This window comes from Triticum urartu, chromosome 1, assembly GCF_003073215.2.
Source record: "Triticum urartu cultivar G1812 chromosome 1, Tu2.1, whole genome shotgun sequence".
In the NCBI taxonomy this organism is placed as follows: domain Eukaryota; kingdom Viridiplantae; phylum Streptophyta; class Magnoliopsida; order Poales; family Poaceae; genus Triticum; species Triticum urartu.
The window spans coordinates 48,843,808-48,870,973 of NC_053022.1; the positions used below are offsets into that span (position 1 = coordinate 48,843,808).

Consider the following 27,166-nt stretch of genomic DNA (forward strand, 5'->3'; position numbering starts at 1 on the left):
CTTGCAGTGCCTGTATCGAAGGAAAGCTACATGAGAAGGCTCACCCTCCCACGACTATCATTTATTCAAAGAGGCCTTTGGAGCTCCTTCACATGGATCTCTTTGGGCCTCCATCCTTCGATAGTCTTGGAGGTAGGAAGTATTGCTTGGTGATTGTGGATGACTACTCAAGGTACACGTGGGTGTATTTCTTCAAGAGGAAGAGCGAGACCCAACAAACCGTCATTGACTTTGCAAATGAAGCACAACGTAAACACAATGCAAAGATCTTGACAATAAGAAGTGACAACGGCACCGAGTTCAAGAACTACACCTTGGATGAGTTTCTTAGTGACGAGGGAATCAAGCATCAATATTCCGCACCCTACACCCCTCAACAAAACGGTGTTGCGGAGAGGAAGAACCGGACGTTGATGGACGCGGCAAGGACCATGATGGCGGAGTTCAAGTCTCCGTACAAATTTTGGGCCGAAGCCATCAACACCGCGTGTCATGCATCAAATCGGCTCTACCCCCACAAGGGCTTAAACAAGACTCCATATGAGATACTCACCGGTAACAAGCCCAACCTCAAGTACTTCCGGGTATTCGGGTGTAAGTGTTTCATTCTCAAGAAAGGTGTTCGGTTGTCTAAATTTGAGGCTAGAGCTTATGAGGGCATATTTGTTGGTTATGCTACAAACTCTCATGCTTACCGTGTCCTCAATAAATCTACGGGACTTATTGAGGAGACGTGTAACGTGGAGTTTGATGAGAATAACAGCTCCCAAGTGGAGCAAAGTGGCACTTGTGATGTAGGTGATGAAATTCCTCCTCAAGCCATAAGAAGAATGGGTGTTGGTTTTATCCTACCCATTGAGGAACCCCTTGTGGCCGAAGGAGAAGGAAATGCTCCACTCAAGTGGAGCCATCACCAACCCTAGGCCCACACGCTTCCGAAGAACAAAGTGAAGGCCCTCAACCTCATGAACAAGACCAAGGGCATGCTCATACTCAAGACGGTGTGGACACACCAAGTGATGCCCAAGGTCAAGTTCTCTCCCCCAAGCAAGTTCAAGATCAAGAACAAGTTCATGACGGCGCTCAAGATGATCAAGTAACCGCTCCTCAACTCACCACCGAGGAGGAATTAGAGCGTCGTGCCGCCAAGGTTGCTTCCAAGCTCTCCACCAAGGATCATCTCATGACAAATGTGCTTGGAAGCTTAAGAAAGGGGGTAAGCACTCGTAGACAATTAGCAAATTATTGTGAGCATCACGCATTTGTCTCTTGTGTGGAACCCCACAAGGTCTATGAGGCGCTAGAAGATCCGGATTGGCTCAATGCCATGCATGAAGAACTCAACAACTTCGAGCGCAACAAAGTGTGGAGATTGGTGCCAAGACCGACCGGAAATCACAATGTCATAGGAACCAAGTGGATATTTAAGAACAAGCAAGATGCCCATGGGATTATCATTCGCAACAAGGCTCGTCTGGTAGCACAAGGCTACTCCAAAGTCGAGGGTATCGACTACGGTGAAACCTTTGCTCCCGTTGCTCGTCTTGAATCCATTCGAATGTTGATTGCATATGCTTCTCATCATAACTTTAAGTTACAACAAACGGATGTGAAGAGTACTTTTCTTAATGGTCCCATTAATGAATTGGTTTATGTCAAGCAACCCCCCCGGGTTCGAGGATCCCTACTTTCCCGATCATGTGTATCAACTTGATAAGGCACTCTATGGCCTTAAACAAGCCCCACGTGCGTGGTATGACCACCTTACCGAGTTGTTACAAGACCGTGGTTTTGAAGTTGGGCTAATCGACCCCGCTCTTTTTACTAAGAAGGTCAAAGGGGAGTTTTTTGTGTGCCAATTATATGTTGATGATATTATCTTTGGTTCTCCTAACAAAGCTTTCAATGAGGAATTTGCCGCTCTCATGACCTCAAAGTTTGAGATGTCCTCCATGGGAGAGTTGAAGTTCTTTCTAGGGTTCGAAGTGAAGCAAAGAAGAGAAGGAACCTTCATCAATCAATCCAAATACACTCAAGACATGCTCAAGAGATTCAAGCTAAGTGACGTCAAGCCGGCTTCCACTCCAATGCCCACCAAGTGCCAACTTGACTTAGATCCCAATGGTAAAGTGGTGGATCAAAAGGTATATCGTTCCATGATTGGATCCTTGCTTTACCTTTGTGCATCTAGACCGGACATCATGTTGAGTGTGGGAATTTGTGCACGGTTTCAAGCCACACCTAAGGAAAGTCACTATGTGGCGGTCAAACGAATCTTTCGATATTTGGCTCATACCCCAAACTTTGGCTTATGGTACCCAAGAGGATCAAACTTCAAGCTTGTAGGGTACTCGGATTCCGATTGGGCGGGAGACAAAGTGGATAGGAAGTCCACTTCCGGAGGGTGCCAATTCCTTGGTTGCTCTTTGGTAAGTTGGTCTTCCAAAAAGCAAAGTTGAATTCTCTCTTGTCCACCGAAGCGGAGTATGTGGTGGCTGGTAGTTGTTGTGCACAACTCTTATGGATGAGGCAAACTTTAAAGGATTACGGTGTCACTTGTGACAAAATGCCTCTTTGGTGTGACAATGAAAGTGCCATCAAGATCTCTCTCAACCCGGTGCAACACTTCAAAACGAAGAATATTGAGATCCGGTATCACTTCATCCGGGATCACATTAGGCGAGGAGAGATTGAGCTCAACTACGTCAACACTCATGATAACCTTGAAGATATCTTCACGAAGCCCTTGGATGAAGCAAGATTTCGCGAGTTAAGGCATGAGCTAAATATCATCAATTCGAGCAATGTTGCTTGAACCCTTGCACACCCCACCATACTCAACGTGTTGTCCTATTTAGATGTAGGCATGGACATAGGGGGAGTGATGTTCTCTCAATGAACTCTCCCTCCCCCCATTATGCATAAATCAATCAAGTCTTTCACATTAGCCATGTTTGATGGTACTTGTGCTTCAAAGACGAGTTTTGGTCATGGACCCAAGGATAATTCTTCGCGGTGCCATACCAATTGACTCAAACATAGGTGGCTACGGCCACCGCCCTCTCTTTTGGAGAGGTGGTGTCTTTCTGGTTTTGTGTGTTGCGTGGTCTTGTGGTGTCGTGTTGGCTCAGAGTGGTTTGTGCAAAGATTCAGTTTTTCGTGCGCTCGAAACGTGCATCTTCTTGAGCCCACGGTACTACCGCATCTGGGCGCGGTACTACCGCTTTGGGAGGCACGGTACTACCGCGCCACAGCACGGTACTACCGCTCTGGTGCGGTACTTCGGAAGCACCGTGCCGTGCGGTACTACCGTGTCTGGGCATGGTACTACCGCGCCGTCAAGGGCGCGTGGGGGTTATGACTCGGGCAGGGGAGTTCCAACTCCCCATACCCATTCATTGTCTCTCTCTCCACGTCTCTCCCTCTCAAGAACGGCGCCGGAGGCCCTCGCCGGATCTCCGTCTCCGGCCACTCTCCTCGGATTCCGACCGGTGGGATCGTTCCCCACCACTTCCTCTTGCCATGGACCAAGGTTTTTCCCCAAATCCCTCTTTTTCTTGGTTGTTCTCTTGCTTCTAGGTTTTTGGGGAGAAACTTGTCGTTCTTGAGATTTTAGGCCAAATCTATGCAAGAGTAGGATGTAGGAGAGTCGTGATGCGTAGGAAACATACTTGATATGCTGTCTTGTGGTAGCTTTGTCCAACCGTAGTACCGCCATGGTTTCGCGGGCTTTTTCAGATTTGAACCTGTTCAGATCTGACGCGGTGCGGTACTACCGTGCCCAATGTGCGGTACTACCGCCCGTCAGGTGCGGTACTACCGTTCCGTGCGGTACTACCGCTCTGCAGATGCGGTACTACCGCACCGGCCGCGGCGCTAAGGTCGTATTACCACTCCTACACCCGGTACTACCGTGATCTTGCACGGTACTACCGCATCTAAGAGCTGTACTACTATCTTAGCTCCGCATCACTTGGCAGTACTACCGTAGGGATCAAATCTCTCTCTAGGCATTTATCATGTGTGCTTTCTGCTTGTTTCACTTGCGTTGTTGTGGTCTTTGCATTAACCTCTCTTGGCTGTTGTGGGTGTTTTTGCGTTCTGTGTCTCAGGTGGTGGCTCTCGCCGTTCCAATCCCAGTCGTGACACTAGCTCCAAGCATCTGCGCAACCCCCAAGATGAAGCCCCAGAGGGCTCCAATGCCCCCAAGCGCAATGTCAAGACCACTGCCAGCAAGCAAAAGGAACCGGCTAAGGGCATGGACGAGATTTCAACCACTGAGTATGTCGAGCGCCGGAAGATCAATCCCTATGTGAATCCTCGGGCTATCCTCAGAGGCACCGAGTTGTTCTGGACCAAGCAACAGGCTCTCATCTATCTGGATGTGATCAAGAACAAGCAGAATACCTTCGTGGATGTCAAGTGGATAGACATGCATCACCTGCGGAAGGACAAGTTTTGTGACTATTTTGGAGAGGCTCTGGACTTGGTGGAGCAGTTTGCTATTGAGCCGGTGATCTCCTTTCACCTTGACTATGACCCTGAGCTCATCTGCAGTTCTTTGCCTCAGTGTACTTTCATCCCGGGGAGGAGCGGAGGATGACCTGGATGACCAATGGCCGTCAGCTGTCTGCTACATGGAAAGAGTTCATGGATCTGCTGCACATTCCTGATGACGGGCTTCACACCCCCGTTGGCATTCGCCCCCATGCCAACTCTGAGTCTGCCAACAAGAACCAACTTCAGCCCTTCCTTGTTGAGAAGGTACTCCCCAATGGCAAGTCATCTTGGGTGTTAAACTCCTTTCTGGATATCATGCATCGCATCTTCCGCAACACTCTGTTCCCACGCATTGGCGACAAGGACAAGGTACATGCATATCTAGTGGACATGTTGCTCTTGTGTGCAGAGGCACGTTCTTCTCAGACTCAGCCACTTGATGTCTCACACATCATGTGGTGTGAGCTTCGGTTTGCGGTGTTCACTCGCAAGGTACCTATCTATGGACCGTACCTGTTTCTGCTGCTCTCCACCATTTGGGAGAAGACGTATCCAGGTGATGAGTTCCTTGCTCCAGACTAGATTCGCCATGAGTCCATTAGCCTCCACGTCAAGCCCAACTGGGCCAACACCACTACCCGTGTTGAGGCATCTTCTGCTAGGAGGGCTGCTGGTGAGGGGGAGGCTGCTGCTGCTGAGACTGTTGCTGAGGACCGTGTTGCTAGGTCCACCACTTCTTCCTCTGAGCCGTCATGGGCCAAGAAGCTGAAGGACAAGATGAAGACTCTCTTCTACATGCAGGCGAAGGGACAGTACAGGGCTCACGTGGCTGACAAGGAGAGTCGCCGCCGTGACAAGAAGGTGATGAGGCTCTTTGGATAGGATGTGTCTGGCGGGTCTGAGGACGTCATCACACCTGAGGCTGCCTGGATGTCAAAGCAGGGCTACAAATGGACCAGTTCAGCGGATGACCTCGAGGAGACTATCCCCGCCGCTGAGTCTGACGAGGAGCACGAGGAGCAGTGGGACGACTTCTCTGCCTGAGCCACCCCGTGTGTGTAGGTGTTCTCTCTGCCTTTTTGGCGTCTTTGATGCCAAAGGGGAAGAGAGTGTAGGGATTTGCGTTGTGTCGTGCTTGGTGTGTTTGTTTGCTTTGTCGTTTGGACCTCGCTTGCTTTTGTTTGGTTTGTGCCTTCGAGACCTATCCTCCATATGGTGTAAGACAAATGCACTCTATCTATCTTAGTTATCTCTTGTTTGTACTATCTTGTCTAGTGATAGATATGCCTTGTCTCTATAATATAGGGGGAGCTCTGTTCCTAGTATTCGTGCTCATCTAGGTGGCACACATTTAGGGGGAGCCCGTCTATATTATAGAAAGGAGGGGTTTGCATTTACTTAATAGTATTTTTTTGTGCAAATCCCGTTTTGTCATCAATCCACCAAAAAGGGGGAGATTGTAAGGACATATTTATCCCTAAGTGTTTTGGTGATTGATGACAATGCATTTGTGGACTAATCATGTGCCATGAGTATTCCAGACACTTCTTTGCTAGGCACAAGACGACTGGGTGCCCCTCGAAGACTGACGAAGACGGCGTCTTTTCTACGTTTCTTTTTGGTGGATTTGAGTCGTAGGAAAGCCGTACTATTAAGAGGGGGTCCGTGTTGGAAAGGTTTGGGTGGAATCATCACGTACACGTCTCGTTTTATCCCCTCCTTCTTCCTTGGAGCTTCCTCCGTTTTCCTGCCTCCTGTGACTGGCTGCTGTTGTGGTTGCGGTAGTACTGCTCCTGGATCAACGGTAGTACCGTAGGCATCCACGGTAGTACCGCGCGGTGGTGCGGTAGTACCGCTGGTGCCCACGGTAGTACCGCTCCCCTGGAGCCGCACTACTGCTGCCCACCAGGCTAGTGCCGTCCCTTTGCGGTAGTAGGAGCGGATGTAATTTTTTACATCCGCACCTGCTGCGGTAGTACCGCTTTCGCCGTGCGGTAGTACCGCGCTATGCGGTCAGGCAATAGTACCGCCCCTCGGCAGTACTACTGTGTCGGGTTTTTGCTACTTCCGTTTTTTGCGGAAGTAGGCACGGAAGTTTCCCTTCCCCCTGGCTGGGACTTTTGCCTTGCGGTAGTACCGCATGAGGGGCGCGGTAGTACCGCGCGTGCGGAAGTACCGCCCCCAGCTTCTGTGTGTCTGTTTCTGTGCTGGGGTCGCGGCAGTACCGTGGGTCGGTACGGTAGTACCGCACAGCCATGCGGTAGTACCGCTTGGTTGCAAGCAGTAGTACCGCACGGCCTTGCGGTAGTACCGCTGGCCAGGCGCAGTAGTACCGCTGGCCGCGGGCTGGTTGGTGGGTAACGGTTGGATCTTTTCCACACACTATATAAGGGGTCTCCTTCTTCCCCATTGACTTACCTCTTCCACCATTAAAGCTCCATTATTGCTCCAAGCTCCATTTTCGCCCGATCTCACTCCCTAGCCAACCAAACTTGTTGATTTGCTCGGGAATGGTTGAGAAGGCCCCGATCTACACTTCCACCAAGAGATATTTGATTCCCCCCTACTAATCCCTTGCGTATCTTGTTACTCTTGGGTGTTTGAGCATCCTAGACGGTTGAGGTCACCGCGAAGCCATAGTCCATTGTGATGAAGCTTCATGGTGTCGTTGGGAGCCTCCAATTGAGTTGTGGAGATTGCCCCAACCTCGTTTGTAAAGGTTCGGTCGCCGCCTCCAAGGACACCAATAGTGGAATCGCGGCATCTCGCATTGTGTGAGGGCGTGAGGAGATTACGGTGGCCCTAGTGGATCCTTAGGGAGCATTGTGCCTCCACACCGCTCCAATGGAGACGTACTTCCTCTCAAAGGGAAGGAACTTCGGCAACACATCCTCGTCTCCACCGTCTCCACTCTTGGTTATCTCATGCCTTTACTTGTGTAGCTTATTTGTTTCATATATCTTGCTTGCTTGTGTTCCTATTTGTGTTGCGTCATATAGGTTGCTCATCTAGTTGCATATCTAGACAATCTACTTTGATGTAAAGTTTAAATTGCTAAAGAAAAGCTAAAAATTGTTAGTTGCCTATTCAAACCCCCCCCCTCTAGTCAACCATATCGATCCTTTCAACAACGTTCGTCCCGGGCAGGCTGGCGGGAGTCGTCGCGGTCGCGGCCACGGAGCTCGCGGCGCAGGTCCGCTTTGCGACGGAGCGCGTCCTGGGAAGGACGGGACGGATCCCGGTACTCGTCGTACCTCCGCTTGCACCCGGCGTCCCCCTCTTCCCAAGCGCGGGACATGGCCGGAGGGAGAGGTCGCGGGGAGGCGGCAGAGGGGCCGGAGAGTGGGAAGGGGGAGTGGTCGCGGTGGGGAGCGACAAAACGGCAGGCTGGGTCGGGGGCGGCGAGGTGGCGAGCAGGACAAAGAGGGAATCCGTAGGGTAGCCAAATAGCAAGCGCGGGTGTGGAGGGCCTAGGGCAAGGAACTGGCCCAAATACCGTGGACAGGCCCAACAGGCCCAGCCCCACGGGCACGTCCAGAGAGCGGCGAACCGGGCAGGCCACCAGGGAGTTGATCGCATCACATGAGACTGCAGTCAAGGCCCTCAGGGAGTTGAATGCCTCCCAGCAGATGGAGAAGGATCAGATTATTGACTAAAATTCTGATCTGTACGACAAGGTACTCAAGCTAAATGAGCAGAAGAATCAGTTAGTCCACAAGACGGATCGGCTGAAGAAGAACATCAAGCTCCTGAGGGCTGAGAGGACTCAGCTGAAGACGGAGAAAGCCCACTTCAAAAGAGAGGGCCAGAGCCATAGGAACAAGCTACACCACATGAATTTAATTCTTCATACAGAGACGTGAGGTAGTTTGTGTAGTTGAACTAGTAGTACTGTTGGTGGAGTTTGTGAATTACTGACCTTTTGTGAAGTTGAAGCTAGTTGCTGCATATATGGCCTGGTTTAAAAAAAATTCTTCGAGAAAATGCAAAAGAGTTGCGTTTCATTGCATTGAACAGGAAGACATCAGGGGTACAACCTCCAGAAAGGAGGGACACACACGCGCGCGCACGCACACACACACGACCGTCCTCACCAAGTGACTACAGCTAGGTGAGGAGGTGCCCTCAACTACAGACACGCAACGACATTAGGCCTCGCCCAGCCTTGCCTCCAGCCAAAATGGCGAAGCACCGAGACTCGGAGCAACAGGGCAGCATCACTGCCATTGCCAGGCACTTCCAGGGACGAATGCAGCTTCAGGACCGCCCAAGCCGACGTACCTTGCACCCATGTGCCTAGAGAGTCGGCGGGTGAAAAGCAGGGCCTGATTGGAACTGGTGTAGCATTCATTGGGGAGCGCCGGCGCAGGCAAACGTTGCGACCTGCTCCTTGTGTAGCAGTCTACGCCAGAGCGATGCATCGCCAACCACTATCTGCCGCATCAAGTACTCCACTTGCAGCCAAAGCAGCGCCATCAAGAGGGGAACGGCGTTGAGACGCCGCCGCTGCCCGGTCCGGGAGGCCGGACCTAGGATTTCTCCCGGTGCTCGAGGAGGAGGTCTGGTCAGGGTCATGCCAACGCCTCCAAGGAGGTGACGGCACCCTCAGGCGTCGCCGTTGACAGCGCAGGCCGTCGCCGCGCGGGGATTTCGCCCCGACCCAAGGACGAAGACCTCAAATGCAATGGTAGACCGGGCATGGCGAAGAATCGTCGGAGAAGACCAACACACATGGGGGAAGCCTAGAAACGTTGTCGTCGCAGGAGTGAGCACTGACCAGCGCAGCTCCAGCAGGCCGACCACCGCCGGGAGCGCGTCCAGCAGGCGGCAGAAGCCACCTGCACCATGCCGCCGCCGCGTTGGCCCGCAGCCTCCGCCACCAGGATCCGCCGGGGCACAGCGGAGCAGCAACCGTCAAGGTCGCCGCGCACGTGCTTACTAACCCACCGCCAATCGCCGGCGGTGGCCGGGAGGGTTGGGAGGAGGGAGAGGGGTGGGTGGGGGCAGAGTGATTGTCGCCGGCCTGGGCGGGCTCGTGCGGCCCAGATCTAGGCGCCCTCAACTCCGCCGCACGCATCAGCGGCCGGCCGCCGCCATGGCAGCGCCACCGCGCACGCAGTCCACACCATCTCGACCTCCCCGCGAGCAGACGGCCGCCCACCGCGCCACCGCGCGCTCCCGCCGCTCCAGCGCGCCTAGCAGCAACGCGCGAGCACACGAACGAGGGCCCCGCCGCCGCCGTCCACCGGTGAGGGCTTTGCCCGCCGGCAACCTCCGGCGACGGCGAGGGGAGGGAGGGGAAGAAGGGAAGCCTGGGCGGCGGCTAGGGTTTCGCCTCCCGAGTCGCCCCTGGGAGCGATGCGGGGGCTCGCGGGGGGAGGGGGAACCTGGGAGCAACACAGAATTATCTCTTTGGCCAGCCTCTGACTGCAATGGCAATGGCCTGGTTTAAAATTGCTGCATATAATTTTTTATTACCAAAAAATATAATTGCTGGTGTTGGCAGACAATGTACGCTATAGCTAAATAGCTAACAAGGACTTATTGCTAGCATTGGCCACGTGACATGACATCAGTACTCAAAATACTGCTGATGTGTTCCCCAACGCCACCAGTAAAAAAAATCACTAGTACCATATTGGTGGCCTTGGAGCCGTACGCCAGCAAGGCAATTTCGGCATGCCATAGCTAGACTTTTCCGCACTAGTGGAGAAGGGGTGGCGGCAACTGGTGAATAAGGAATGGCCTGGCTTCTTCCCTGATCCCCTGACCCCCTTCTATTGGGCATTGATTGTGACGCTGGCGAGGAGCCAAAAGCCCTTTTGTGTCGCGGATATGAGTGATCGGAGCCCGTGGTGGTGGATGTCGCCGTGTCGGCGACGAATGCATAGATGATGTCGACGCTGGCGAGGAGACCGGGTGCAGGGCCTTGTTTGCACGCACACCCAAGGAAGCAAGCCCTATCATTTCTCTCTTTCTACTTCGACCCCTCTCTGCTCTCAGATGGCGACTCCACGTACAGTACAGGGCGAGGGTGGCGGTGAGCCAACAACTACGGAACATAGGCTAAACGGCGCCTCCATAGCCAAACGGAGATCAAGGTCGCCCTGCATCACATGTCACGTCACTCGCCAGCTGGCCTCTATAGAAGTGCCGCCCTACATCACAACCCGCCTCTCATTCGCGAAGAGATAAGCGAGCAAGTGAGGGGCGGTTTGCGGGCCCCGCGAGACACAATGTGCATTGCGAGTGACCGGCACAATTCCTAGTCGGTCGCCTCGCATGAATCATTTTGCTTGCAAGTTTATGCACCTAATCAGTTCACTTATCAATCTAACTGATGAAGAGAGACGGATAATATATTTCAACACAACACGTCGCAACAGACTTCAAAGGTACACTTGTGCGACAAGCACCAGGGGTGATGAAGCACCTGCTAGAAGCGACCTAATTGAAGTGGCATATGACAAAGGTGCCCTTTTTCTGTCAACTATTCCAACAACGGGGACAACGAAAGGTAGGTGAGCAGGCCATTTCCCCTTCTGAGATTCCAACCATGGAAAAAACAATACATTTGAGTTGCGATTCAGATTCAGATTTATCAACCTACCCCCGCGTCGTCTCCCTTGGAGGCGGCGACTCGGGCGGACCTCTGCCCCCGTCGCCGAAGCACCCCCTCCTCCCCCTTCCACCCTCGCCGCCGCCGGCACACGTCGCTGGGCGAAGCCCGCTGGCGGCTGGCGGCGACGGGACCTGCTCCCTTCCGCGCGGGGCTCCCTGTGCGCGTGGATCCGCGTTGGTGCGCACGCAGCGGTCCGGCTCGGCGCGCTTTCAAGCTGCTGCGCGCGAGGGGGTGCCGGTGCTGGCTGCTGTGGGGCGCGGGAGGTGGTGCCGGGCTCGGCCTGGGCTTGTTCAGGACGCGGGCATTTGCCGCGGATCTGGTTGGTGCTGCCGCCGTCGGGTCGTTCCAGATCTGGGCAGGCATCGGCGTTTCTACGGCCTCCCTCTCGCCACTCTGCGTTCTGCGCCGGTGGTGCCTGCTGCCGGCTTTGGGCCGGGCCAGCTTGTGCGGGGATAGAGGTGGAGGGGGTCCCGGGCTCTACGGCGACGGCACTTGTGGCCTACTTCTCCTGGTGTCGTGGGGGTGCTCCTCTCCCCTCCCGGGGCCTGCTGCGGCGGCCGGAGGTGACCCAGTCTTTGGACCTTGAGGCAAGGCTTGGTGTCTGGCTCCGGGTGAAATCCTTGCACAGACCTCTGGTTGGTGCCGGTGATGCGCGGCGCCTTTTGGTGTCGTTCCCCCTATTGGGGCGTCGCCGAGGAGTCCAGTCCACCAAAATCCCTCGAGTTCAGTGTCTCCGGGCAAACGCTCATGATCTGGTATTGCTAGATCGGGCGACGACGGCATCATATACGTTGCTACCTCCTTGGAGGCGTCATCTTGGAGACCTGTGGGTGGTGACCAACGGCTCATGTGGTTGACGGTGGAGTGTGCCTGATGACGGCGGTGGTGCGGCGGCCTTTGGGGTCGGCGGTGGTTCCTTGTCTCTCTTCTTCGGCGGTGTTCGTACTCGGGTGCTCTTTGCTGTGTCTCTGCTTGGCGATGCCCTGCGTCTTTGCCGGTGGCACACAGGTGCCGTGACGTCGTCTCGGTCTCGCCTGGCCTTTCGAATGTACCCCCGACACAGGTGGTGTCGTGGCGTTGTATTTTCTCGGCTGTGCGGTGTCCTTCGATTGCGTCGACGACGCAGTGCCGTGGTTTGATCTGCTAGGCAATGCCCTTCAACTACGCCGGTGACACACAGGCTCCGTGGTGTCGTCTCGGCCCCGCGTGACCCTTCGAATGCGCCCCATGACACAGGTGGTGTCGCGGCGTTGTGCAGTCTCGGATGTGCGGAGCCTTTCGATTGCGTTGATGATGCAGTGTCGTGGTTTTATAGGCATTCAGATGGGGAAATCCCCCCCCCCCCCCCCCCCCCCCCTTTGAAAATTAAAAAAAAAAATTCCAACCATGGGGTCAAAAAATGAGAAAATTCAGGGTATCAGGGAAGGCGTTTACATCCAGTGCATTCCAGAGGACGCCGACCTTCAACATTCTAATTTTAGAGCTCAACTGTGGCCCAAAACCGAGAGAGGTCCTATTCTTGGCTGAGCACATTGACCTCCACAAAAGGCACGGTGACAATGCTCCTCCTACCCGATCACATCCCCTCCACAGGGATCGCATTCTTCTTGCAAGACGAGTGCGATGGCAATCTGTGACCAGGATCTCGCAGCAAGGGAGGAGAACTCCTCGTCCATGCTGCCATTGCATGTGCAAGGAGTCTTCTGGATTGTACAGAGCAGAGAGGTTGGAGATCTCGTGGTGGGCACGAGGAGGAGGTTCGGTTGAGAGGCACATGCATTGGGGAATTCGGGCCGTGAAATGCTTTTCATGCTTCAGGCCTGAGAAGAAGACGTCGCCGAGGAGGACGGCATCAGGGGAGGTCACCACCTCCCCTGTCGCAAATGCCGCCGTCTCGACGCGATCTGGAGCACCCCTCACGGAATCTGGTAAGGGCCAAGGAGGATTCGTTTTGTACCATTTGTCAAATCCATCTTGCTGGCATGCTTGTCCCTGTAATGCATGTTGAATTCTGATAATAATGCATGACGGGTCACAATGGTATTTAAATATGGACCGCAGACTATTGCAGCAGTCTCTTTGAATTTCGTCGAGAGCAAAACTAAGATCCTTCAAATAAGCACAAAATGGAGTTCTCGATCGCTAACAAATACTGAAAACTCACCTTGCAGAGGGTCTGAAACATGGGCAATCATCATCCGAAATAAGAGCAAACGGTGAACCTGCCGAAAGGTCTAGCATGGCCAAAAATGCAAGAGCATTCACATACCGTGAGTTAGCGACAGCCACCAAGAACTTCCGCTCCGACTACCTTCTGGGAGAGGGGGGCTTTGGCAGGGTCTACAAGGGGCAGCTTGAAAATGGCCAGGTATATACAGGAACAACCCAATGACAAACATTCTTCGGATAGTCCTATTGACATGTAACAATCTGCTAATTTTGCTTCAATTATCTTTCTGATGCATGATCAGATTGTAGCTGTCAAACAACTAGACCTGAACGGATTTCAAGGCAACCGCGAGTTCCTGGTTGAAGTCTTGATGCTCAGCCTCTTACACCATCCAAACCTGGTCAGCTTGGTAGGCTATTGCGCAGACGGAGATCAACGGCTACTGGTGTACGAGTACATGGCCCTAGGTTCACTTGCAGACCACCTGCTTGGTAAGCGCTAGTCTTTTCTTCATTAATACATTCAAACTTGACAACATCCAAATTACACTACGTACAATGAAAATCTAGATTCTTATTGATCATGAATTAACATCTATGCATCATTTTGAACTTAAAAATCATGTGAAACAAATTATTATTTTTTGCGGACATGTGAAATGTATTCAGGCAACAGTATAGCATCACTTTCAAGTGCTGTCACCGTTAGCACATTTGATTACTAGATACATTAAAAACTTATAAGTTGAACTGTTGTTGTCGCAGATATCACTACTGATCAAACACCACTAAGTTGGCATATAAGGATGAAGATAGCCCACGGAACCGCTAAGGGTCTCGAATACCTCCATGAGAAGGCTAACCCGCCGGTCATCTACCGGGATCTCAAGTCCCCCAACATCCTTCTTGACGAGGAATACAACCCTAAACTCTCAGACTTCGGGCTCGCAAAGCTTGGGCCTGTTGGGGAAAAGACACACGTCTCAACTCGAGTGATGGGCACATATGGGTACTGTGCTCCAGAATATATAAAAACAGGCCAGCTAACTATCAAGACTGATGTGTACAGTTTTGGGATATTCCTACTTGAGTTGATCACAGGAAGAAAAGCTGTCGATTCAACTAAACCAGCAAGTGATCAAATCTTGGTTAACTGGGTATGCACCTTTTGTTCCTATATGCTCTCTTTTTTTTTGCGAATATTGTTCCTATATGCTTCTTCCCCATACATAATGCTTAGTTAGGAATAATTTCAAAAAAGATGCTTGCGACAAGATTTCTTTCAGACAGTTGAGCTAAATTCATGTTTGATCAACAGGCAATGCCCATTATCAGAGATAGGAGGAGGTACCATGAGTTAGTAGACCCTCTTCTTAGAGGTGAATACCCAGAAAAAGACTTGAGCCATGCTGTGGCTGTGGCGGCAATGTGCCTACATGAGGAAGACTCTGCGCGGCCATACATGAGTGACGCTGTTGTCGCATTGGGATTCCTTGCAGAAGTTCCTGCTAGCTGTGAAGAGAAACCTAGTATCGCGCCCCAAAAGAAGCAGGCTGAAGATCCCCCATTATCTGATGGAACTCAGCAAGATAAGAGCACATTCGATCGTCAAAGAGTTGTTGCTCAGGCCATCGAGTGGGGCGCCATGAGGCAAAAACAGAAAGCTCAAACTCAAGGAAAGACAACTGATTCTCAGTGCATTACAGATCCTACTGAAGCTAACAGGGTGTAAAAAGCCCATGAAAACCATGTGCAAAGTTTTTTAGGCTCCCTTGACTTGTAGCTTTCCAAATTTGTGCCGCCATAGGGCTGAATTGTCATATAGAAAGTAGAAAGTGTAAATGGCATTCTTGTCTCATAAAGGTGGCAGGGCTCAGTCTCTAGGCATTCTAGTTCATACTGAATCCAAAAGGTTGTATAGTGAATTATGAGCCAAATGCGATTATGTGTCAAGTCGCAGTATATCATAGCAACAAACTTATAGCTACTGACTAGAACCAGATCACAGGTAAAAGATTGAACTTTATTTGCAAGAATGTTGGACATGTACAGAAGTATGAGAAGGATTGGATAGAACATCATCAAACATTGAACATCAGGGACAGTTCACTAATGGTCTAATCCTGCTCACCTCCTCCAGTTAGAATATGCACTGATAGCTGGCTTCCAGAAGAATAATCTCAGTCCTCTTTGAACAGTTCACGACCAATTATCATTCTTCTGATCTCACTAGTGCCAGCTCCAATCTCAAACAGTTTTGCATCTCTCAGGAGACGGCCAGTTGGGTACTCATTTATGTATCCATTGCCACCAAGACACTGGATTGCCTGCCATAGGGGAAGGTTTAAGATCAATTAGTGGACCAGAAAAGAATTGACTGCAACTCACTAAGCTCAAAGCGGTTACAAATACTAAAGTTAGTAAGAACTTTGTCCAAGGAAGATAAAGTAGGAGATCTAGGATGAAAGAATTGCAAAATTTGAGAGGTCAAACAGTCATATCTTATATGTCCAGTGAAGGGAAAAAAATAAGAGCAAAATATCAGGATATTTGATTGCATTCCAAAGAAATCATGTAGAACAACACATGCAATCAAAATTCTCATGAACTGAGGAGAGGGTTCTGACCTCAAGTGCAACTTGTGTTGCCCTTTCAGCAGCAAAGAGGATCACTCCTGCACAATCCTGGTTGCAAATATTATATTAGATGGAGATAGTCAGTTTACCAGGCATCAGCATGATACACACGGAATTAGTTGTTTTATTTTGTCTTGAACAGTGAACACATGAATATAGCCATGTGATGCAACAATGTGACCCGAAAAGAACAGAGACATGTTGGGGCTTTGAAATGTACCTTACGGTCAACTTTGCCATTATCACAGTCCCTGGCAACTGAGTATACAAATGATCTGGACAAAGAAAACTCCAGTAAGAAGCTATGTAAACTTCACAGTAGAAGTCTTGGGTTGGTATCCCTACCTTGATGATTGCAAGGAGGTGTACATATCTGCCATTTTCCCCTGCATTGGAAGATCACTAGTTACGATTAACGCCAAGATCCTAACAAGACGTTGCACCTAGAAACAGGGGAACACGATACAATGGGCTGCATGGCTATACCTGTAAGAACTGAAATTCACCAATAGGACGGCCAAATTGCTCCCTTTGTCGAACATAAGGAAGAACAACATCAAGGCATGCCTGCATGAGCCCAATAGGGCCCCCAGCTAATACAAGTCTTTCCAGATCAAGACCAGACATCATGACATAAACACCTGCAACAAGAAACGTATCGAGAATATTCATGATGAGAATTTCGGTTCAGGAAGTCATTTTCATTTTCAGTTAGAAGTTTAGTAAGTCTTTTAGAAGGATATGTTGGTAAAATCCAAAAGACAAAAATCACAGTTTTCCTTGTTTACATTGGCATAGGGAACTGACTGTCAACAACCAAGTGAAGATCTCAGAATAGCAACAGAAGTATAGAACAGAATTCAAGACTGCAGGAGATGATACCTTTCCCTTCTTCACCAAGAACATTCTCTTGAGGCACAAAGCAGTTCTCAAAGACAAGCTCACATCTGTTAACGAGATATGTTGAGTAAGAACCTATAAACCATTTAATGAGCCTGCTCAAATAGGAACATCTTACGTGTCACTTCCTCGCATGCCAAGTTTGTCCAACTTCTGGGCAGTACTGAACCTGTAATGATAATACTAGCATGTAAACATTTTTGTAGTTTCAGCAAGAACATTAATGTTTATCCTGAACTTTATACATCCAAGCCTCAATCTAGCAATCAAAGACCATCAACACATGCATTTCACAAAATTCTAGCAAGATATGCATTCATGCGCAATAGAGCATAAGGGAAGAGAATGAAGTGGTTAATTACCCGGGCATTCCCTTCTCAATTATGAATGCAGTTATTCCTTTCGATCCAGCAGTTATATCTGTTTTCGCGTAAACAACCTGTAAATCTCAGTTTCAGTGAACTAGCAGACTTATTATGGCCACATAGGATTATAACAACTATAACTAATTTGTAACAAGGCTCCAACAGATTCAGTTGCTCAAAATTCTGACAACCAGGTGAAAGGTGTCACTATGAAATATAACTGTTCTGAATGTGTACATGCTCCGGTTGGGAAAATCGACAGAACCTAAAGGAAACACCAAAGAAACAAAAACCAACACAACCAATGACACTGGTGAACCATTCCTCAAAAAAATAGATAGTGAACCAAGCACGGCTGCAAATAATACAGGGGATGAATGTACAAGAGCCTCAGAAGCTTACCAATGTCTGAGCAGACGGACCATTTGTGCACCACATCTTGTTCCCGTTAATGACATAGCCGCCATCTACTTTCTCAGCTTTGCACTTCATACTGACAACATCAGAGCCAGCTGAAAGTAGGAACTAATGTGAAATCCTGTGCATAAGTGGAACTAAACAGTACGGTATCCAAAGAATACTTACAGTTTGGTTCACTCATCGCCAATGCCCCAATATGCTCCCCACTGATAAGCTTTAGAGAAAAAGGAAAGCACATTGTCACAATCCATTATCATCGCAAATATACCACTCCTGGGTGGCTGAGTCTGACTGAAACAATATTGATTATATGGGAATGAACCTTCGGCAAATACTTTTCCTTTTGGGCAGGGCTGCCATGACGGACCTACATATAAATACCACAAACATTACAGTCGTGTTATTCAGGGGTTAATTTAATCAATGTACTAATGACTAATAACATAGCAGAACCAAAATAGACTTGTACCAGCTGGTTGATGCAGAGATTTGAGTGTGCACCGTAGGAAAGGCCGACCGACCCGGACGCCCTGCTGATCTCCTCCATGGCGATGCAGTGGTACATGTAACCGAGCCCGAGCCCTCCGTACTCCTCTATGGAACATGACAACCCCGTGTTACTTAATGTATTCCATCAACTAACATTAGACAATACAGAGCCAGACAGTGTTGAAAACGGCAGTTATGTTAATGCACTCCACTGAGGCTTTAACAAAGATGACCATCCGTCATCCGTCTTGATTAATCTATTCCCTTAACCTCCCCTGAAGTCCCACCTACTCCTGTCTTAATTAAAGGAGTAGCACTTTCACTTTACTGAGGACTTAAACATTGTGTACTAGTAGTAGTAAGTGGTAGTATTTGACTAGTTCCTATCAATTGCGGCACAAGCAAAGGAGTACTAACGCATTGGGGATCAGATTCAATATTCAAACATGGCCCAGGGTAGAAACATTACATAGTACTCCCTCCGGTCACAAATATAAGATGTTTCGGATATTTTAATACGGATTACATACGGATTGAAATGAGTGAACTGACACACTAAAACGTTTCTATATACATCCGATTCAGAAAAAAGTTACTCACGTGGGTCGGAGGGAGTAGAACATCTTATATTTGTGAACCCAGGCCTTCTGTTCACTATTATAAGATATTTTAACTTTCTTCTGAATCGGATGCATTTTAATGTATGTGTTCACTCATTTCAGTCCGTATATAGTCCATATTGAAATATGCAAAACATCTCATAATAATGAACGGAGGGAGTAGCATTTACTAGTAGTACTGGTACCCTGTGTTCTGCTTGTGTCTTGTAAGACCGAAATGGTGTTGGAATATAGAGGCATTTTACCTGGCGAGGTGAGGCCGTGCAGGTTGAAGTCCCCCATGAGCTTCCACAGATTCTTCTCCTGCGCGCCCGCCCCAAGCACAGACCAAATTAATTACTAACAGACACCGGAACTCGAACGGAGAATCAATCAACGGTACTGTACGAGGAATCGCACACCCTAGACTTCCCTACCTTGGGGAAGTGGTTGGAGGCGTCGATGGCGGCGGCGTGCGGCGCGATGTGCTCCTGCGCGAACCGGTGCACGCTCTCCTTGAACTGCGAAAGGGAAAATCACACCAGCCGCGGTGAGCGAGGGCGCGAATCGCGGGCCAGCCGGCCCCTCTCCGCGGCGGCGGAACGCAAACGGCGAATTCGGGGGTCTCGCGGCGCGGCGGGGCTGATTAGTTAGCTGATTAATTACCTGCTCCTGGGTGTCGTCGAAGAGGAGGGAGGACGAGGCGGAGAGCCACCGACGCGCGGGCCCCGCGCCCGCCGCGCGGCGGAGGAGCGCCGGGAGCCGGCGCTGCATCTCGGCGGCGATCGTTCGCCCGCTCGCTCGCCGGAAAGGGAGACGACGGATGACTGGAGCAGAGTACAAAAGCTTGCTTGCTCGAGTGCCGCGGCTGCTGCCTCTGCCTCGTGGAGCCGTGGACGAAGGCTACGCGTGTCCTTTTCTACGGGGACGAGGAGGAGTGGCGTGTGGGGATTTGCGAGCCCGAACAGGCCACGACGATCGTCGTTCGGTGCACTTGCGTGATTGTGTCTGGTGCGGGAGTGTGATTAAATGGAAGCGGCACGTGGGATGTGATCCGTTAACTAGTTTGCCTTATCCTCTTTGTCATCGTCGAGCTGGCTAGGCAGGAGTGTCCAACTTTCAGGCGGCTTCTTCTGATCTGATCTCTCATCGACGGTGCGGGAAAGAGAAGAGGATAGACAGGTGGAGCACGAGTTGTCCCCTCGGCAGCTCATCTCTGATCCATGTTTTTTTTTTTGCGGGTATCTCTGATCCATGTTGCCGTGTGCTGGCTATCAAACTATGTCAAGAAGGTCCCTAAGAAAAATGCGCTTCTTTCAATCTATATAAAAGTTGTGCTAAGCGTGCGTCAATTAATATGGATCAGAGGGGGTGCATAAGTTTGTGTTTGGGTGGCAATGCCATGTGATTTTGTTGTCCTGGTTATCTTCAATGTTTTTTTTTTCTTGAACACAAAAAGGGTCTTGAAGGACCCAGACTTCATTGGATAAACATGAAAGCACAAATTACAGAATGACCCAAATAAAAAAGCGTGTTGCAACTTAGTTCCTGAATTTACAAGGAGAACCCCAGGCTGAAAGAAAGAAACACGACCGGGTCCTTGACAACCGCCGCGGGGGACAAACCACTTGGCGTGACGAAATCGCCATGGAAGCATCACCTGCTCACCATGGTCTCTGACTCGCCACTGGAATTGCCTCCCATTAGGCATGCAAGCCGAGAGGAATGGAGTCAGCCGTCATTCGACTAGAAGAAGCAGATCACCTACGAAGACCAGCAACCATCCATGTGTGTCGTCACTCCACCAAGATGGCATATGTTGATAGGCTCGAACTCGACTTGCGGGCTTCAGTTTACTACGCCTTCTCTGCTCCTCATCCACCACCATGGTGGCCCGAGAAAACAAGCAAGAGCAGATGGATGCCCTTTAGAACAGGGAACACCCGAGCCACACCGAGTTTATTCAAGGGGATCCTGCCAAATCTAGTGCCTTCCACTTCCCTCCACCATGGGGGCAAAGGAAAAAAGACGACGGCGGCAACCACCAGACGCTGCTCGGAGCTCCGGTGATTTGCGTCCCGATGGCATATCGCCAGACTACGGCATGAGGCCAAGACTAACTAATACTACGGCTACCCTAATATGCACAAGGAAGGCCCGAGCACCTCTCCTTAGTCATCTCCGGCTGACAATGTCGTCGAACGAGGCATTGGATCGGGCCGCGTAGCCATGAATGATCCTCAAAAGAGGGAGGCGGAGGAAGAGAGTGGAGTGGAGGGGAAAGAGGAGGCATGAAACTGTCTACGTCTTTGTTGCGAGAAAATCAGCTTTTCTCCGAGGCTATAGGCAAATCACTTCTCGTGACTGAGAAAATAGGCAATCCAAAAAAATCTATGCTAAAGGTCGTTTGTGTGTGTGTTGTTAATGAGTGATGCTACACGTTGGTTGGCTGGTGTGAGGATAAAATCCGCTGACTTCCCAGCCGTTAGATCCCGCCCACAATGGCCATTTGATTGGCCCGCCGTGGTTTGGGGTTTGCAACATGAACTATGTTGTGTTTCCTTTGTAAACACTTCTCAACCTTCCAAACTTTTTTTTTGCAGTTGTCCAGCCGAGGCACAAGATGTCCCTTCCCGCCACCTATTGTCGGAGTGGCAAGTGAAAGGGAGGCGGATCCATGGGCTTGCCGATGAAGATCGAGGGGGAGGAAGGCTTTGCCCTAGTCGCCTTGTGAGGGTGGAAAGAAAGACACGGTTATGTTACTTTCAGAATGCTAATGGGGGAATAGTTCTAATGAACTCTATCACTTTAATAATAATAATTTTATTTCATAACTCAAGTGGTATTTTTGTGATTACAGTGTTTTTTCTGGACGAAAATTCTCTGACTTAAGTCACCACCCATAGAGCCCAGGTACCTTTTGGTCGCATCGCGTCAGCATCTATGGGCAGGCTTGGGTCGTCGCTCGAAGCTTCTTCGGCTTTGGGTGGACGGTCTCGATGGTCTCCTACCCTATACATGTGACCGTGTCACCTTCCTTCTTGGTCCTCATTGTTCTCGAGTGTTAGAGATACTAGTAGAACGCCCGTGCGCTGCTACGGGCTCCTTGTATATGACAATGGTTCAACCTCAGTTATATATAATACTCCCTCAATTCCTAAATATAAGTTCTTTTAGAATCATGCTTATGCCCATTGTCAGCCTTTTTCGATGTAAAGACCCTCTTTCTCACTCTCTGTCTCTCATCCCTGAGCTCTCTTCTTTATCTTTCTTTCTCTCTCCACCCATTTCCCTATTTTTTTTCTCTCTCTCTCTCCACCTCCATCCTCTGTAATTCCCTCAGTCAGTTATTGTTTGATTATACACACAATAATATTTTTCAATGTAATGATTCAAGACTAATTAGATTTGCCACCACAATAGAAGGACTTTCGTGGAAATTGTTGTGGGTGACTCACTCTATCCTTATTCGTTAAAAGTTTTCTGGAGTCATGGAAAATATTTTGTGGAGCGCTACAACACACTCCACACACATGGTGATGTAATTTTTCAGTTTTGATAAGAAAACTTACAAAAAGTATTTGTGTGAAGCATAGTAAGCAAGATAGTTAGGTCGTTGTGGATGCGATGATATGAACAAGAATATCTACAAGTTTAAAAGATTTCATAACAATGATCTATGAACTCTATTTATAATTTATTTTGCACTACCATAAACCAAGTCATTACAAACACTACTTGCCTTCATGCCTTGGTCCATCAAGTATTCTCAAGATTTTAGTGTAATATCAAGTCAACATTGTTTAGAAAACTTAGCCCATTGAATAACCTTAACAAGAACATTTTCACAGAGCGATGTGTTACTATTTATACATCAAAGCTTAACCAGCTGCAGATTTTTCCTACATCAAAACTAATTACTCGTCTATAAGGTGGTTATTTCACCACATGCAAATTTCTTCTGATTACCGCCAGCACCCCTCATAAGCAGCCCTGCTTTCTATCAAGAAGTTGCATATTCAGAAAATGTTAATGTCTCATTTTCTTCCTTGATGTCTGAATCCGAATACTATTTATTTTCATGGATATAGGATGCTTTGCTTCCACCGTAGTATATATATTCCTGCCATGTCGTTTGTAAAGACATGTCTACTTTGTAGTATGCAATGCATCGTGCACCTGCGTCTTCTCGCTATCTGCAGGCTTTCTCCAGTCACCAGCTCTGACTGTTTCACATACACGCTGATAATTCTGCCTTGGTTGTAGGCAAGTATCTGGTATATTCAGCTATCATCAGGAACTCCTCTTCACAACTGTATTTTGGCGGAAAAAAAATTCTACTGAGACCAAATGCATAATCATGGAGGTAGCTCAATTTTCAAGGCATAAGATGGGTAAGTTATCCCAAAAAATGAACAACCATCATGCATATCCATATGGGAGCGGAGTATTAATTACTAACCTTGAAGAACTTTTTTTTGAGAAAATTACTAACCTTGAAAAACTTTTTTCTTGAACCTGATGCTGCGGAATGGTCATTGTGCGTGCCCAAATAAAAGGAACTGCTTATAACTTGGAAGATTATGCATACCTAAAATAATAACTGAGTAGTGGATGCTCAAGCATCAAAAAAAAATTTGACTGGATTTTCCTTACCACACATCAATCAATCTTAACATTTTTCTGACCCCATGTCTTCTTCCTTCAATAGCAACTTAAAAGATTTCTGCAGATAGGGTAAAATCATGAAGCACTTGTAAAAGATTGTACTTAATTACAGAATAAATATAAGACATATCAGACTTGAGTATTATAAAAGAATGATGTGAGTCCAGAAAGAAGTCCAATTTAAGCCCATGATGTGTAAATTGTCCAATTTTAGTCCATGATGTGTAAAATAGTCCAGAATGTAGTCTGCTTGGCTAGCGAGCTAGTGTCACCGCACCATTTGGCAACCTCACCCTTTGAGCAGCATCGCTCTCTCGTGCTCTGGCTTCCTGGATGCCTTGCCTGCCGTCAACCTAGTGCTTCTTGACAGCCAAAACGTCAAGCCCTTCGTGATTGCGCGTTGCCACATGGTAGCAGAGGCAATTGCAAGTAACAACGATAGTCCAAGTAGAACAAATAAGATGATTATGAACTGTTCCTTCTCTTGCTTACCTATCTGGTGGTCCTGAAGGAAATATGCCCTAGAGGCAATAATAAAGTTATTATTTATTTCCTTATTTCATGATAAATGTTTATTATTCATGCTAGAATTGTATTAACCGGAAACATAATACATGTGTGAATACATAGACAAACAGAGTGTCACTAGTATGCCTCTACTACACTAGCTCGTTAATCAAAGATGGTTATGTTTCCTAACCATAGACAAAGAGTTGTTATTTGATTAACGGGATCACATCATTAGGAGAATGATGTGATTGACTTGACCCATTCCGTTAGCTTAGCACTCGATCGTTTAGTATGTTGCTATTGCTTTCTTCATGACTTATACATGTTCCTATGGCTATGAGATTATGCAACTCCCGTTTACCGGAGGAACACTTTGTGTGCTACCAAACGTCACAACGTAACTGGGTGATTATAAAGGAGCTCTACAGGTGTCTCCAAAGGTACATGTTGGGTTGGCGTATTTCGAGATTAGGATTTGTCACTCCGATTGTCGGAGAGGTATCTCTGGGCCCTCTCGGTAATGCACATCACATAAGCCTTGCAAGCATTGCAACTAATGAGTTAGTTGCGAGATGATGTATTACGGAACGAGTAAAGAGACTTGCCGGTAACGAGATTGAACTAGGTATTGAGATACCGACGATCGAATCTCGGGCAAGTAACATACCGATGACAAAGGGAACAACGTATGTTGTTATGCGGTCTGACCGATAAAGATCTTCGTAGAATATGTAGGAGCCAATATGAGCATCCAGGTTCCGCTATTGGTTATTGACCGGAGACGTGTCTCGGTCATGTCTACATTGTTCTCGAACCCGTAGGGTCCGCACGCTTAACGTTTCGATGACAGTTATATTATGAGTTTATGAGTTTTGATGTACCGGAGGAGTTCGGAGTCCCGGATGAGATCGGGGACATGACGAGGAGTCTCGAAATGGTCGAGACGTAAAGATCGATATATTGGACGACTATATTCGGACATCAGAAAGGTTCCGAATGGTTCGGGTATTTTTCGGAGTACCGGGAAGTTACGGGAATACGGGAGAAGAAGTATATGGGCCTTATTGGGCTTTAGGGGAGAGGGAGAGGGAGGCCGCACGCCCCCCCAAGGCCTAGTCCGAATTGGACTAGGGGAGGGGCTGCGCCCCCTCCTTCCTTCTCTTCCCTCTTCCCCTTCCTTGTCTCCTACTCCTACTACATGGAAGGACTCCTAGTTGGACTAGGAAAGGGGGAATCCTACTCCCGGTGGGAGTAGGACTCCCCTAGGGCGCGCCATAGAGAGGCCGGCCCTCCCCTCCTCCACTCCTTTATATACGGGGGCAGGGGGCACCCCATAGACACACAAGTTGATCCACGTGATCATAATCTTAGCCGTGTGTGGTGCCCCTTCCACCATAATCCTCGATAATATTGTAGCGGTGCTTAGGCGAAGCCCTGCGACGGTAGTACATCAAGATCGTCACCACGCCATCGTGCTGACGGAACTCTTCCCCGACACTTTGCTGGATCGGAGTCCGGGGATAGTCATCGAGCTGAACGTGTGCTAAAACTCGGAGGTGCCGTAGTTTCGGTGCTTGATCGGTCGGGCTGTGAAGACGTACGACTACATCAACCGCGTTGTGCTAACGCTTCCGCTGTCGGTCTACAAGGGTATGTAGATCACACTCTCCCCTCTCGTTGCTATGCATCACCATGATCTTGCGTGTGCGTAGGATTTTTTTTGAAATTACTACGTTCCCCAACAGGTCCATGCTGCCCACATATGAACCTTAAATTAGATGACAGCAAGCTATATAAATAAATATTTTGCAAGAACAGAATGAATGGATACTAACTTCAAAATGTAGTGTATCACGGAATGAATACTAATTTCAAAATGATGCCTCTAGTATAGATATACAAGGAAAAGGTGCATACATTTCTAGACAGATTCCATGATCAAGTACGTACTTGCTAATAATTTGGTAGGAGTAGAGCATAATTTAGGGATCAAGTAAGAGCATCCGGTTGAATCTACATAACGGATATGGAATCATTCAGAACGACACCAAGCTACAAGTTGAGTGACTGGTTAGTTAATGGCGGCTAGTTAAGCTAAGCTAGGTGCGGTTCGTGGGAGTCAAGTGTCGTTTTATCTGATTATCTCTCAGACGAAATCAGTAAGACCAAAAATTGCCGTGCACCCATCAGTCTGACAAAATCAATAAGACCAAAAATGTGAGTAATCATCATCTGCAGCCTGTGAGGAATCAGTGATTTGCCACCTAATGATGTGTAAAAAAGAAATGCAGCTAAAGCATCTTCAGAGAAGCACATGCCCTTGAAAATATAGAGCCAACGCTGAACATCTTTGACCCATTTCAAAAAAATAATGACAGATCCACTACGCCCCCTTTCTAGCTCAACTAAAACACCTAACAATGCCCTCAACATCAACACTGACGCTCGTGGCTGAATAAAAAAAATCAACAACACTTCCCCAAAATAAACATCGGCCTGGACATGAAACTGTATGGATTAATTAATAACGCTCTTAGTATGCCTATGTGTGTACCCGCACATGGTCGTAACGACAAGGCAGACTTTTGTCATCCATGGTAACAAGGCTTAAGCTGTGCACACCGGCATTGGACGAGGATCGCGTACTATGACCGGTGGCAGGGGAAGGAGGAACTACGCGAAGAGGGACTAAAGGGGTTCTCTCCCTCAGAAGTTTTCCATGGCCGACCACCACAGCGAGCTGACCACCACAGATGCAGGGACCCCTTGACTGACACGTTAACCATGCGTCAACCGACGAGCATCAGCGCATTTCCACCGCGCTGCTCTCTGCTCTCCCTCCTCTCTTTCATGGCTGGCACAAGGGATGGAATGAGACTGGCTGGAGGCAACCCCTCTCCTTCTTTCTTTCAAGCGGGTCATGGCGCTACATTTTTACATGAGATTGCAGAGTTAATCACATCGGTTACATGATAATATACTTAATCCTCAGTCTGGTCATGTGTAACTACCGTACATATCAAAATATAGTAATGTTCATGTTTAAAACCAAGATATAGCTGGAGAGAAGTTAAAAATCAATGCTTAGACTAAAATTATAACTTACTGAATGAAAACTTAGTTCGGTTCAGATTATAGATTTGTAGTTTTAAAACGTTAATCACATCAATAACACATGACCGTTTATAGCCTTCTACAATTTGGTCTATATCTTCAAAGTACTTTGGACAAAAACAACTTGATGTGCAAAAAGAAGGGATAATAATATAAATATTCATTGTACTTGAA

General features: G+C 48.6%; 2 protein-coding genes and 1 pseudogene across 2 annotated transcripts; 1 reads left to right on the plus strand and 2 right to left on the minus strand.

The window, feature by feature from the left end:
- Positions 1–8,390: 8,390 nt before the first annotated feature.
- Positions 8,391–9,948, minus strand: LOC125546162 (annotated as a pseudogene).
- A 2,573-nt stretch (positions 9,949–12,521) lies between these two features.
- On the plus strand, positions 12,522–15,065 carry LOC125546146 (probable serine/threonine-protein kinase PBL25). The gene is made up of 5 exons (XM_048710313.1): positions 12,522–13,050; positions 13,294–13,490; positions 13,594–13,783; positions 14,057–14,448; positions 14,610–15,065. Exons 1-5 carry the CDS (start codon positions 12,522–12,524, stop codon positions 15,021–15,023), a joined length of 1,722 nt encoding a protein of 573 aa, XP_048566270.1. The 3' UTR covers positions 15,024–15,065.
- A 233-nt stretch (positions 15,066–15,298) lies between these two features.
- LOC125546154 (isovaleryl-CoA dehydrogenase, mitochondrial) lies at positions 15,299–19,701 on the minus strand. Its single transcript, XM_048710322.1, has 15 exons — positions 19,367–19,701; positions 19,138–19,221; positions 18,967–19,024; positions 18,082–18,206; positions 17,935–17,979; positions 17,778–17,826; positions 17,595–17,704; positions 17,190–17,266; positions 16,946–16,996; positions 16,810–16,874; positions 16,414–16,568; positions 16,273–16,313; positions 16,148–16,202; positions 15,919–15,975; positions 15,299–15,618 (listed from the first exon to the last, which is right to left on the minus strand). Exons 1-15 carry the CDS (start codon positions 19,472–19,474, stop codon positions 15,472–15,474), a joined length of 1,227 nt encoding a protein of 408 aa, XP_048566279.1. The 5' UTR covers positions 19,475–19,701; the 3' UTR covers positions 15,299–15,471.
- Between the last annotated feature and the right edge of the window lie 7,465 nt (positions 19,702–27,166).

Excerpts from the sequence above, each read along its gene's own strand:
- LOC125546146 (XM_048710313.1), top strand. The coding sequence starts at position 12,522 with ATGAGAAAATTCAGGGTATCAGGGAAGGCGTTTACATCCAGTGCATTC. Across the intron at positions 13,784-14,056 it reads ACTTGCAGACCACCTGCTTG|ATATCACTACTGATCAAACA; the intron begins GTAAGCGCTAGT and ends TTGTTGTCGCAG. Across the intron at positions 14,449-14,609 it reads ATCAAATCTTGGTTAACTGG|GCAATGCCCATTATCAGAGA; the intron begins GTATGCACCTTT and ends TTTGATCAACAG.
- LOC125546154 (XM_048710322.1), bottom strand. The coding sequence starts at position 19,474 with ATGCAGCGCCGGCTCCCGGCGCTCCTCCGCCGCGCGGCGGGCGCGGGG. Across the intron at positions 17,705-17,777 it reads GGCGATGAGTGAACCAAACT|CTGGCTCTGATGTTGTCAGT; the intron begins GTAAGTATTCTT and ends TCCTACTTTCAG. Across the intron at positions 16,997-17,189 it reads ATTGAGAAGGGAATGCCCGG|GTTCAGTACTGCCCAGAAGT; the intron begins GTAATTAACCAC and ends TTATCATTACAG.